At 46.4% G+C, this 11,166-nt stretch overlaps 1 protein-coding gene across 1 annotated transcript; it reads right to left on the bottom strand.

The window, feature by feature from the left end:
- Nucleotides 1-741: 741 nt before the first annotated feature.
- Nucleotides 742-10,718, bottom strand: znf296 (zinc finger protein 296). Its single transcript, XM_072392396.1, has 3 exons — nucleotides 10,478-10,718; nucleotides 8,047-8,382; nucleotides 742-4,196 (listed from the first exon to the last, which is right to left on the bottom strand). The coding sequence occupies exons 1-3, from the start codon at nucleotides 10,527-10,529 to the stop codon at nucleotides 2,422-2,424; spliced, it is 2,163 nt and encodes a 720-aa protein (XP_072248497.1). The 5' UTR covers nucleotides 10,530-10,718; the 3' UTR covers nucleotides 742-2,421.
- Between the last annotated feature and the right edge of the window lie 448 nt (nucleotides 10,719-11,166).

Genomic DNA, 11,166 nt, shown 5'->3' with positions numbered 1-11,166 from the left:
CACTTCCTCCTTCTTCTCAATGACACAATGGTAATTGGTAGGAGCGGACGCTTGTGCATCTGGTGCAATAACCCCACCACCCACACTTCTAGGCCCCTTCTTCATACCCAGCCCCCACCTTGTTGAAGGCTCATTAGAAGACCTGCTGTTAATGAGCTAGAGGGATCATAGAACTTCATTTTCATTAGAAGGGGTGGGGTTAAGGCCAGAGATGCTAGTGCAGAGTTTTCTATGCCCTTAAAATAGAGTCAGCAATTATCCACAACCCCTCGACACTCCCCACCCACCCAGCTCTGCCTCCTAACGTGCCCACAAACAATAACCAAACTGAGGTGCTCAATATCCTGAAATCCTGGTTGCTCCTGTCCCAAAACAGTTTGATGCTCCCCTCTCATAGCCTGTAGTTACCAACTTGAATATAACACATGCATATATAGTGTAGTGCATACTCTCACATCCCCAGCTGAATGGCATTACAGTGTTTCTCAACAAAGCCAGTAAGATCACAAGGATGTAAACAAGGAGCGAGGGTCCCTAATCCAAACAGGCACATCAAAAATTAATAAAGTCAGCGCTGACTGTGTCCTTAGAGAGACGGCCCACACCGACGACATCCTGGTGAGAAAAGGCACTTAAAAACAGTTGCTAAAGCTTCGTGTGAAGAAAAATGAACGAAAAAAGCAGAGAAAAACAACTACAAGACATAGGAGGGAGGAGAAAAAATAAAACCCAACAAGGTAAAATATTTTACCTCAATTGTTTATTGAGGCTCCTTGAGACAAGGTTAATTACAAAATGGTGTCATGTTTACAAAGACAGCAGAGTGACATAGCCTCATAATAACCAGTGCTGAGCATAAAAGGAAGCAATTGGCTATGCTGGGAAAAATGGAGAGTGTGTAACAGGAATAAGCAGATATTATAATCAACAATAATAAGGATAGCGACAGCAAGAATTTATATACAGAATATCATCCCTGAACAGTTACGCTGTACTCATTCATAAATCACTTTTAAACACAGTTTGATGAAATAATGCAGTCATCACAGTAGTCATGAAAAAGATGGCAACAATCTACCTGAAATTTTCATTTCTCAAGTTTAACTTGTATTTAATCCTCATCAGTCACACATGATGACCCACCAGAAGTTCAACAGGGCGATGATTACCAGTCAAGTCATGCATGACACCCAAGTTCACAAGAGAGTTCAAGTAAAAGTGTCACCAGAAGATTTTACCTGATGTGGACACACACACGGACACACACACACACACACACACACACACACACACTTCGCAACTCACTCACCCAAGTGCTCGCTTGGCGGCCTCCCACAAAACTCCTAAAGTCAGCTAGCTACGCTGCACCTGTCGACCCTGTAGTTCAGCAGTGAAACAGCATTTTTCTGTTGCAAAATCACCAGCGACATGCAGCATCCATAAATTAGGATGAATTTAAACACGGGCAACAAAGAATTTTTTTTTTTATATGGCTGCAAAACATGCACGAGCTTCAAGCAGGCCGGCACTTTACAAATGTAAACAATGAAAGAGAATAATTACCATCACAATAGTACAGAGAAAGAAAAATGCACACCCGTTTCACACAATTGCTGTTTTTTTTTTTCTTTATGCATAGAAACTAATCATACAAAACATCAGTAGATGAGACTTAAAGTCTACATATTCACATTTATAAAATTAGAAAAAAAAAAACAAGAGAGCAGGAAATCATCCACGCATACTATTACAAAGTCAGGAGCACAACCTTGCTCAGCTCCATGAACCTTGTAAACATTAAGTGACAAGTGTTGTGACAACTAAGCGCCTTTAAAAAGAGGAGTGTGAGAAACTACAGACAGACAGTGTTTGGATTCATTTCAGCCCTGTATCTGTTCAAATGCCTTTAGTCTTTAAAAGGTCTTCTTAAAAGAAAACATCTAGGTAGCAAAACATGGTGTTGAATATATTATCATTCTTGCTTGGCTTTTTTTTCTTGTTGCTGATGTAAATCAATATAATCTTTTCGGTCTCTTATCTGACAGTTATGTTCTATCTCCATCTGTCCATTGGGGTCACCAGAGACATAAATCACACGTTTTCTGCATCCTGCACTGCAGCATGGTGATCGGTTTCCTGCGTTGGTGTGGACTGTGGCAGTTCACTTCCTGTTCATGAGCTATGGTAATCTCCCCGCTGAATGTCACGGCCTTGTTTTTCTCTGTGGTCTGAAGAACTGTAGGCACTTAGTTTCAACCAGCAGCTTTGCATAGAATCGCGAACAACTGCTGGCTGCTGTGTGCCTCAGTGCTGGCAGGGAGGACGGTGCTACCTGCTGCTGTCTACAGTGGACTCCACTTTAATTGCATGGGTGAGTTAAATCTTATACAGTGCTATTTTCTGTGTGGCTGAGAACGGCTCTCAGAGTGTAGAAGTCAAAGCTAAGCTGGCCTCTGCACTGCTTTCGCGTGGAAGATCTTCCACTAGAGCTGGACTTTCCCTGCCCTCCATGCACTCTGCTTGGCTTTGACTCTCCTCCACCTCCATGCTTCTTATCGCCTCATTCTGCATTTTGCTCTCCATGTCTAACTGTTCAGAACTGAACTCATCCTCCATTTTCACCACCACTGCTTCTTCCGCAGCCCTTAAAGCAGCTAAAGTGTCTGCTGCGCTGGCTTGTGCGTACGCTCCCACGCTGGCGTGGCTTAGGCCGTGAACTTTTTTCAGATGTTTCTCCAGGGTGGCGTAGACAGTGAAGGGAACTGCGCACAGCTGGCACAAAAAGGAGGCCTTTGCACCCTGGGCCCCATGGGTCTTCATGTGGCGTGTTAACTTTGAACTCTGGGCGCAGGCATAGTTGCAGAGGCCACAGCGGTATGGCCGTTCACCTGTGTGGCTGCGGCGGTGCACAGTCAGGTTGCTGCTGTTTCTAAACTGCTTACCACAGTACTCGCAGGCCTCGTCTTTCTTTTTCTTACCTGCCGAACCAGCAGAAGTATTACTGTTGCCTCCAGGGTTCGCTCCTCCTGTGACACTCCTCCGCTCATTGTCCCTCTGCCACTCCTGCACAGCCTCGCTGACCTGGGCTGAGCTCCACTCCTTCTCCCTCTCAGCTAGCTCTCCTCTTTCATTCTCCCACTCTGCGACTCCTCGAACCCTGTCACCCATCTCTGGACGCTTGGGTGTGCAGTTGCCACTAGCGATGCCGCTCTCACCGCTCCCTCCTGTCTCGCCGCTCTCCAGTGACCCTTCAGAAGGGCTGGCACAGGGTGAGGTGTGCTGGGGCTCCACTTGCCCTTCTGCTTCCTCCTCACCTGCCTCTCCTCCCTCTCTCTGGTGCTGGTACAGCCTCAGCAGCTCCTTGTCCGATGGTCTAGCCTGAGAGGTCAGCAGCATCAGGCCTGATGCTAAAGAGGGCTGTTTGGGGAAGGTCAGGTCCAGCTCAGAGGAGCGCTTAGCTCTTACATCTGTACCAACCGTTCCCTTCCCCATGATTCCTGCTGGCTGCATCAGAAGCCTCCCTCTTACTACCTGCCCCCCAGCATCCTCCTCCATCATGACCATCTCCATCAACTCAAACCCATTTCCTCCAACTCCTGCCTGCCGGTGATGGCTCCTTATGTGGCGAGCCAGCTGACCACTCTGGGCAAAGGCCTGCCCACACACTCCACAGTGATAGGGCCTCTCGCAGGCGTGAGTCCGCCGGTGGGCAGACAGAGCACGCATGGACTGGAAGTTCTGGTCACACAGCTCGCAGTGGAAGTCACCCTCAATGGTGCCAGTCTGAGGAAAAGGAGAAGCTGCTGGTGGAGACGAGGATGGCGACAGCACAAGACCTCTGGGAGAGCTGCTGCTGGTGTTACTCCCCTCAGCGAGCTCTTTGAGTCGCACTGAGAAGTTCATAGCTTGCAGGTTACTGGCGGTGGAGGTGTGTGTTTGGCGGGATCGTCGCAGAACAGAGGGCTGAAAGGCTGAGGCAAGAGCTTGGTTCAGGTGACGCGGATCCAGAATTGCTGCTGCAGATTTGTGCTCTTTAAGACCCCTTCTTCCTCCTCCTCCCATGTCTGCATCATACTCCTCGCCCTCTTGGTAGATGCTGAAGGAGTGCGTGTGCTGAGCGTGCTGCAAGAGCACCCAGGCAGATGGAAACACACCTTCACACTGCTGGCAGGTGAAATACGATGGCTCCTCTGGAACTGCAAACAAAAACAAACAGGATCGACGTGGTGATTCAGTGGTTGATGGTAAAGAAGGCAATTTATATGTCATATAAAAGCTGTATAGATAAATTTGTACATTGAACACAGCTTTATCAAGTTGTAAGTACCATATTATTGAATTACATTGAACTTGTCGCCTTTTTACAAATCCAGCAGTTATTTGAAGTCGTGTTTCTGTGAACTCAGCTTTTTCCTTTGCTGCTACATCATTCATAATGGTTAGCAGCTGGTTGCAAACGTTGTCAGCTGTTGGGTGCTGAGCAGCTGCATCTAAATGCAACTCTAAATTAAAAATATCAACTTTGGTTTTATTCTTGCATGTCTGCCGGACAGTAGTAGTGGGTCTGAACAAAGTAAAAGTCACCAGTCTGTGTGCAGAATAGCCTGCTTACAATAGATTCATAGACTCATTAGTTTGTAGAGTCACATTTTGAAACCTTAGGTGTGGCATTTTAACAGTTGCTGTCTTGGTCTTTAAAAATCTCACATTACGACCGAGCGTTGGGTCCGACTTAAAACCGCAAAAATCATGCCTGTCCATACAAGTGAATGAGTTCCCTCCTACTGGTTATGAGAAAAAAAATGCATTTTTCAGACCAGGAGTTGGTCTTAGGTGTATATGTCAGATGTTGTGACTTTGAAAACTTGTCAGGGGACTTGATACTTCTGACAATGCCCATCTATTCCACACTGACAGCATCCTGTCCTAAAAGCAGATTCCAAGCAGGAGAAACAAAAAGAAAAAGTATGTGTCCATGATGCCTGCAGTGTTTCATGTGCTCATTCACAACTGCGTATATGTAAGTGCTTACAGGTTGAGGGCTGTAAAATCAAAACAATTGGTTCTCAAGAGATGAGATATATATTTTTTAGTCATTAAAATCACTTTCACATACAGTCAGGTGGTCGTCTACTAATATAAAAACAGCAGCTTGTTGTGCAGCAGTATCAGGATGATCAAGGCTAAATCTCACACCAGTGTAGAGCAGACAGATTGGTGTCTGAATGATGTGAAAAGGAGGAGGGCTGGATGATGCAGAATTTGGCCCAAATGAGGGCAGAAATAAGGAAAAGGTGTGAGGAAAAGTATGACCCAAAGAAGGAAGGAGAAAGGAGGATCCAGCACCAGGAAGGCCAACAGCCATGGTGCAAAGTACATCTGGAGATATTTTTATATGTGGATAGCTTTGTCTCCTAACTGAGAGCCACTCTCCAATTAAGCTGCAAATTGCTAATTAGCAGAACGTAGAAAACGAACGCTTTATGTAAATCAGGCACTGACTCAGCCTGCTTGACAAATAAGGCCTTTCTGCATAAATCAAAATTGGAGAGAAGATTCCCAAAATTGAAAGGAAAACAGTCTTTTTCACTTTTTTTGAGAGGTTCAAAGCCGACTGGTATAAGCCTCTTTCATGTTTCCTCAAGTCAAATCCTTCTGTATTTTACTGGAGGGGGGGAGGAGAGAGAAGATGAAAAAGAGAGCAACTGTTTCTTTCTCTTTTTCCCCTCTCCCACCCTCCCTCTGTCTGGAGACGAGAGAAGCTGTGGTGTTCATGTCCTTTAACCTAGCCTGAGGAGAAACCTAGCAGAAGTTGAGATGCTTCCTTTAAAAAATAGGGTGAAGAGTAGAGAAGGAAAAAAAAAAAGGAGAGCGATAGGTAGGTCAGGGCTCGGGAGATAAAAAGAAAATGAGATAAAAAAGATTGTAATGTAGTGCGGGGGGGCCAAGAGACACCACAAAAAATATGTCATCCCTTCGAATTGTACTTGAGACCCATCCTCCAACCCCAACTCTCCTCACCCCAACAACACCCCCCAAAAACCCACCAAATCTTTCCCTGAGGGTGGGGGGGGGCTTTTGTCTCGGGGTCCTGGAGTGAAACACAATACCCAGCCGGTTTCTCTCTCCTTCACTCACTCACTCCTCCTTTTTTTTGTAAGGATTCCCATTTGGCCCAGGGTAGCACTTGAATATTAAGCAGAAGCAATAACTACTAATTAAAAATGCAGATTGGCTGGGAGCACTAACGAGCAGCAGGCAGAATCTCTTCTCCCTTGGGAGGCAGAGGGAGGAGAAAGAGAGAAGAAGAAGAGGAGGGGGGAAAGAAATTGAAAGAGGGCAAAGCAAAAGTGTGTTGAAGATGAGGGGGAAAGAAATGGGGAGGCGTCAGAGATGAGGAAAAAAAAACAAACAAGGAGAATAAATAAAAAGGAATGAGACAGATGCACGCAGCTCTCCAGTAATCCATCCCGCTCAACCCCCTTTTCTCCTCCGTCCTTGTCGTTTCTCTCTTTTGAATGCAGAAAATAGATGGAGGGCTGGTGTGTTGTGGGATAACTGCTCTTTCACTTTCAGTCATCTTAGAGGAGTCAGATGCACGAAACAACTCGCCACTCCAGTCAAACACCTCCAACCTGCAGGGCAGCAGGCGGTCTCCTCAAACCCACACATCCAACAACTTTATGTCGCAGCTGGGGAGATTCAAACTAAAGCTTGGTGAAAAGGACAAACAAACGCAGCCAACGTTCATGAATAAAAATTTAATCCAAACTTATCTGCTTTTGCATTATTCACGAGCTGTCACGCTCTTCCACTCATTGTCTCGTGCACGTGTCGGTTTGTTGTATAATACTTCAGGCAGTAAATTACCAAAGTGCTACCATTACTGACTGCAAGTGAGAGATGAAAAACAGCGAAATAGAAAAAAACACGCTAGGTTGTGGACAAACGGAAATGGTGCGTGCGAGCGTCCCTTGAGCATTACACAAAGGAAGGAACTGCTAACGTATGTGCACGATGGGGAGAGTTTCAAAACGTGCAGCGGGGCACTTGTACCTGCCATGAGTATGTGATAGATACTGTGTCCATTTGAAATCATTTTGAATCACACTGCGAAAAAGCTTTTTCCAGTTTTGAGACATGGCGTCTGATCTTTGCAGAGAAAACACATTAACATACATACTCTCATACGTCTTTTTTATCCAGTGACATAAAATTCTTCAAAAGGATTTTAATGAGAATTCAAGAATGTCTGATCTACCTCACTGTGACATATTATATTTTGCATGAGTCCCATTTAGGCTCATCTTCCCTAAAGCATGAAGAAAAGGCCCTTTAGGAAAATTTGTGCTTCTGTATTTAACACTTTAGACATAACAGGAAGAGAGATAAAACGGACTATTTGAAAATAAGGGGAAGAACAGGGGGATAGGAATCTGAAGAGAAGGCAGGAGATTCCCAGGAGCTCAGGTGGCTCTGCTCGGGCAGAACAGTTGGAGATGGCTGAGGAGCTGCATATGATGCAATGCCCTCCATTATAGTGTCATGACAGCAAGAAGAGCTGCAACATCTCTCTCACGTCCACACTTCTGACCAGCTCATATCGCAGAGCAGGACTGCAACCAACGTCACCCTTTACCAACCAACTGAAACACGACCGATTTTAGGGTACGTGATTTCAGTCTCCGCTGTCCAGGTCGCAGAGGGTGACAGGCAGGAAGAAACATGTTTACCTGGCCACTTCACCTCAGAGACTGACAGCCAGGGAGATGGGAAGAAGCTCAGGTGCTCAGCGCGGAGCCCTCTGGGACCCTCGGTGCCCTCTGAATGTTCCTGACACCCATCCTTTCCACACAATTAGCCTGTGCGTCACTAACTCACGCAGGTCTGCTAATGGCAACGGCTAGTTAATTAGCTGGACTCGAGAGGGAGGAGGAGCAGTTGTTAGATGAAGACAAGGGCAGTTGAAAAAAAATGAAACAAAACAAAAAACAGAGTCACTAATTAGCAACCTGCCACCTTCTTCTACCTCCGCCATGCACTCACCTGATTTGCTGGGCTCCTCCCCCCAGGCTCGGTCCCTGGCCGCCCCTCTCCGCAGCTCGATGAACCCGGGCCCAGGCTCGCCGTTGGTCGCCTGCTGGTGCCTGGCTCGGCTGGCAGGTGAGGGGGGAGTGGCGTTGGCGTTAGCTGCTTGGTTTTGTGAGCCACAGCCACCCTGTTTGTGCTGGATGAACGCCAGGATGTGGGCAAGGGGGAAAGCCTGGCTGCACTGGCCGCAAGTTAGGAGGTCCCGACCCTCGTCAGGGGCTCGAACCTGTGGAGGAGGCGGAGGATGATGGTCACCTGATGAGCCTGTGCCATCCTCCATATCAGTGACATCTGGGGGAGGAGAGAAAAAAGTTCAATTATAACCAGGTAACACAGTTTTAAAGTGTTAAAAGAGTACTGCTTTTTTTCTTTTTAATGAGGCTGCAAAAAAAAAATAAAAAAATTAACTGACAGTCAAAGTTAAATCTAGAGTGCATTTCAGATTCCTTTGAGAACAAGGCGAAACAAGACATGTGTAAAAACTAAACTAAAATAATATGCAGTTTGACCATTAGTGAAAATGATCTTTAATATCAGTCCTTCATTTTTTAGGGGTAGAAATATGCTTCCTTACATTAGAAATCCCATTGTAATCAGATATTTATGACACATAAATACCGACTTATGTGTCCCATATACTTACTATGAGAAAATAATCCCTCCGTATAGATATTAGCAGAATGTACAAGATGGCAGTCAATTTAGACACATCTGAACACAAGCTTTTGACCATGCTATTATAAATTATAGACTCAAGAGTGTTGACCTCAATGGAAAAACAAACAGACATGGTGATTGAAAGTGCTAGTTTCAGTTATAGGCACAACGAGGCCAATCTGCTCAACCAACACTGACCACTTCCTTTAACCGGTTACAGATCTGCTCGCTCTTACTGAGGCGGCCGGGTGCAGAGTGAGGAGCCCAACGGTCCATCTCTGCTCAGACTCGCACGTCCTGTTCATATGACTGCAGCTGAGTACAGAAATGACGGAATCAAAAGGGACGATCTTGAAAAAGACGTTTTACTTTTACTCAAAGTATAAACGCAGCCTACCAGCCACAAGCAACGGGAGTTTCTCAACAGGAAGTAGATTGCAATAAAAGAGAAAAAAGGGACTGAAGGTGTTTGAGATAAGAACAGGCCTTGTGTACTACGTCCAGGCTCGCGCAGGGCAACTAATCAAATTTAACATTAACTTGACAAATCGTGTGTAGTTTGCAGTTTTGAAGTCAGAAACTTCAACCAAACCTCTGAAGAGCCTAAGTAAACTCTGTGCACCTTTATGGCCGGGCCCACAGCCCAGAGAGAGGAGGGGGAGGAAGGGGGGGAGGAGGAGGAGGAGAGGGGGGGGTCAGAAGTCTGTTGCTCAACGCGGTCACGGGCACACCTTGATGCCTGCGCGGATCCACCTGCCCAGGCTGGGCAGGCCAGCACACAGGACAGGTACAGACAGTACAGTCTAAAGTCGGATCTCGCCAGTTGTTACTCAAAAATGTCACCTTTCCTGTTTCAGGGCTGCGCTGTGTGTGCAGACTTGCAAGGCGCGGTTACACGCGCGCGAGCACGCACGCACACACAACACGGGGTTGAGTCAGGGCCTGTGGTCACACCAGACACGCACCACTGGTCTCCAGTGGAGAACTGTGAAAAACAAATGCTGTTTTACTCTCTGTCCTCATTTGCTTTTAGCACCGTCTTCTTTATGGTTTATGACTAATCTGAGCATTTGGCTGATGTGGGGCCAAGTCTGGACTACATTTTTTACAGCAGAGTATCATCTAATTGATCAATAATTCAAAAACTCCGGGATGATGTGACGCAGAAGCGAGGAAGTGTCTTGACTTTAAACATGTGATGTCCCAAAGCCAGATGAGTAAAAAAGAAAGAAAAGAGAGTCACAAACAAACCAGAGACCGACGGAGAAACTTGATCATCTTCTAACCTGGAAACATTAATCATCGTGTTCGGACCTGTAGCCTCAGAGAAGAGCGTGCTAATAAACCGGTCCTTCCTCTATAGGAACTGCAGCTGCAACAATACACATCAGGACAAAACGCGGACATCATCTGTGCCCTTCTTCAAACATTTGCCAGTGACGCCTTCATTCAAGGATTAAAGAGCCGCACTGACTTCGCTGATGTTTAATACAAAGACACTTCTGAGAAGTGCCTCACGTGCTTGACAATTTAAAGAATGAGGCGCTCCCCAACATCACTCAGCCTGAACATTATGATCCCCGATACCAGCACGCATCCAAAGCACGCGCGCAAAGTGGCACCAAATCAAGATACCTGAAATCATGTTAGATTCACCTAAAAAAAAACATCACATCAGTCTACCACCGTCCCAACGTGCCCACACACGGCTCTTTTCCCCCAGGCTTACCTTGAATTGCACTCAGGTGCTGCGGTCTGCTTCCAAGTTTGCGCCTGGACATCGCGTCGAGCGTTTGGCACCTTTCTGGGTCACAAACCCAAACAAGACCCCGTCCAGCTGCACCTTTTGAGATAAGTTGACCGAAACTCGAACGGCAGGGACGGACTGATAAGACTGACTGGCCTCCGCCTGGGCTCGCACTGAGCTGTGTAGACAGCGTTCAAGTTCACGCTTCTTCGCCCGCAGCGAGCGGAGGGCAAAAGGGGGCATGTGCGACCGAAAGCACCGCCCGCCCCGCCAACCTTGACCCCGCCCTCTTCGGGGAACAACAAGACGTTATATCACTTTAAAGCATTTGTCCCTTCAAACATAGTCACTGAGCTTTAACCGTTTTGATTCTGTCACGGTTTTCAGAGCGTTTTTTTGTTTGTTTTTTTAAAAAAAAAAGCGAGAATCATCATCTGAGTTCCTGCTCAGCAACTCAGGAAAACAACCACACAGCTTTCCACAGGTGTCTCCAAAACCAAACCGGAACCAGGGCAACATTCATTTCTGCTTTTCGTGTTGACGCGCTGTCTCGTTTCCACCCGATAAATACAGAAAAACTGAGAACAGCTTTAAAGTTAAAGAATGACTCCGCAACAAGAAGCGCCGACGAGCATTGAAATATGTCGCCATCTAGTGGCGAAAGCAGCATA

The sequence above is a fragment of the Leuresthes tenuis genome, unplaced genomic scaffold, assembly GCF_036924035.1.
Source record: "Leuresthes tenuis unplaced genomic scaffold, fLeuTen1.0.hap1 SCAF_9, whole genome shotgun sequence".
Classification (NCBI taxonomy): Eukaryota; Metazoa; Chordata; class Actinopteri; order Atheriniformes; family Atherinopsidae; genus Leuresthes; species Leuresthes tenuis.
Note: the sequence above shows the minus strand (reverse complement) of the source record. Positions and strands in the feature narration are given on the sequence as shown.

Excerpts from the sequence above, each read along its gene's own strand:
- znf296 (XM_072392396.1), bottom strand. The coding sequence starts at position 10,529 with ATGTCCAGGCGCAAACTTGGAAGCAGACCGCAGCACCTGAGTGCAATT. Across the intron at positions 8,383-10,477 it reads GCACCTGAGTGCAATTCAAG|ATGTCACTGATATGGAGGAT; the intron begins GTAAGCCTGGGG and ends CTCCTCCCCCAG. Across the intron at positions 4,197-8,046 it reads GGAGGAGCCCAGCAAATCAG|TTCCAGAGGAGCCATCGTAT; the intron begins GTGAGTGCATGG and ends TTTTGTTTGCAG.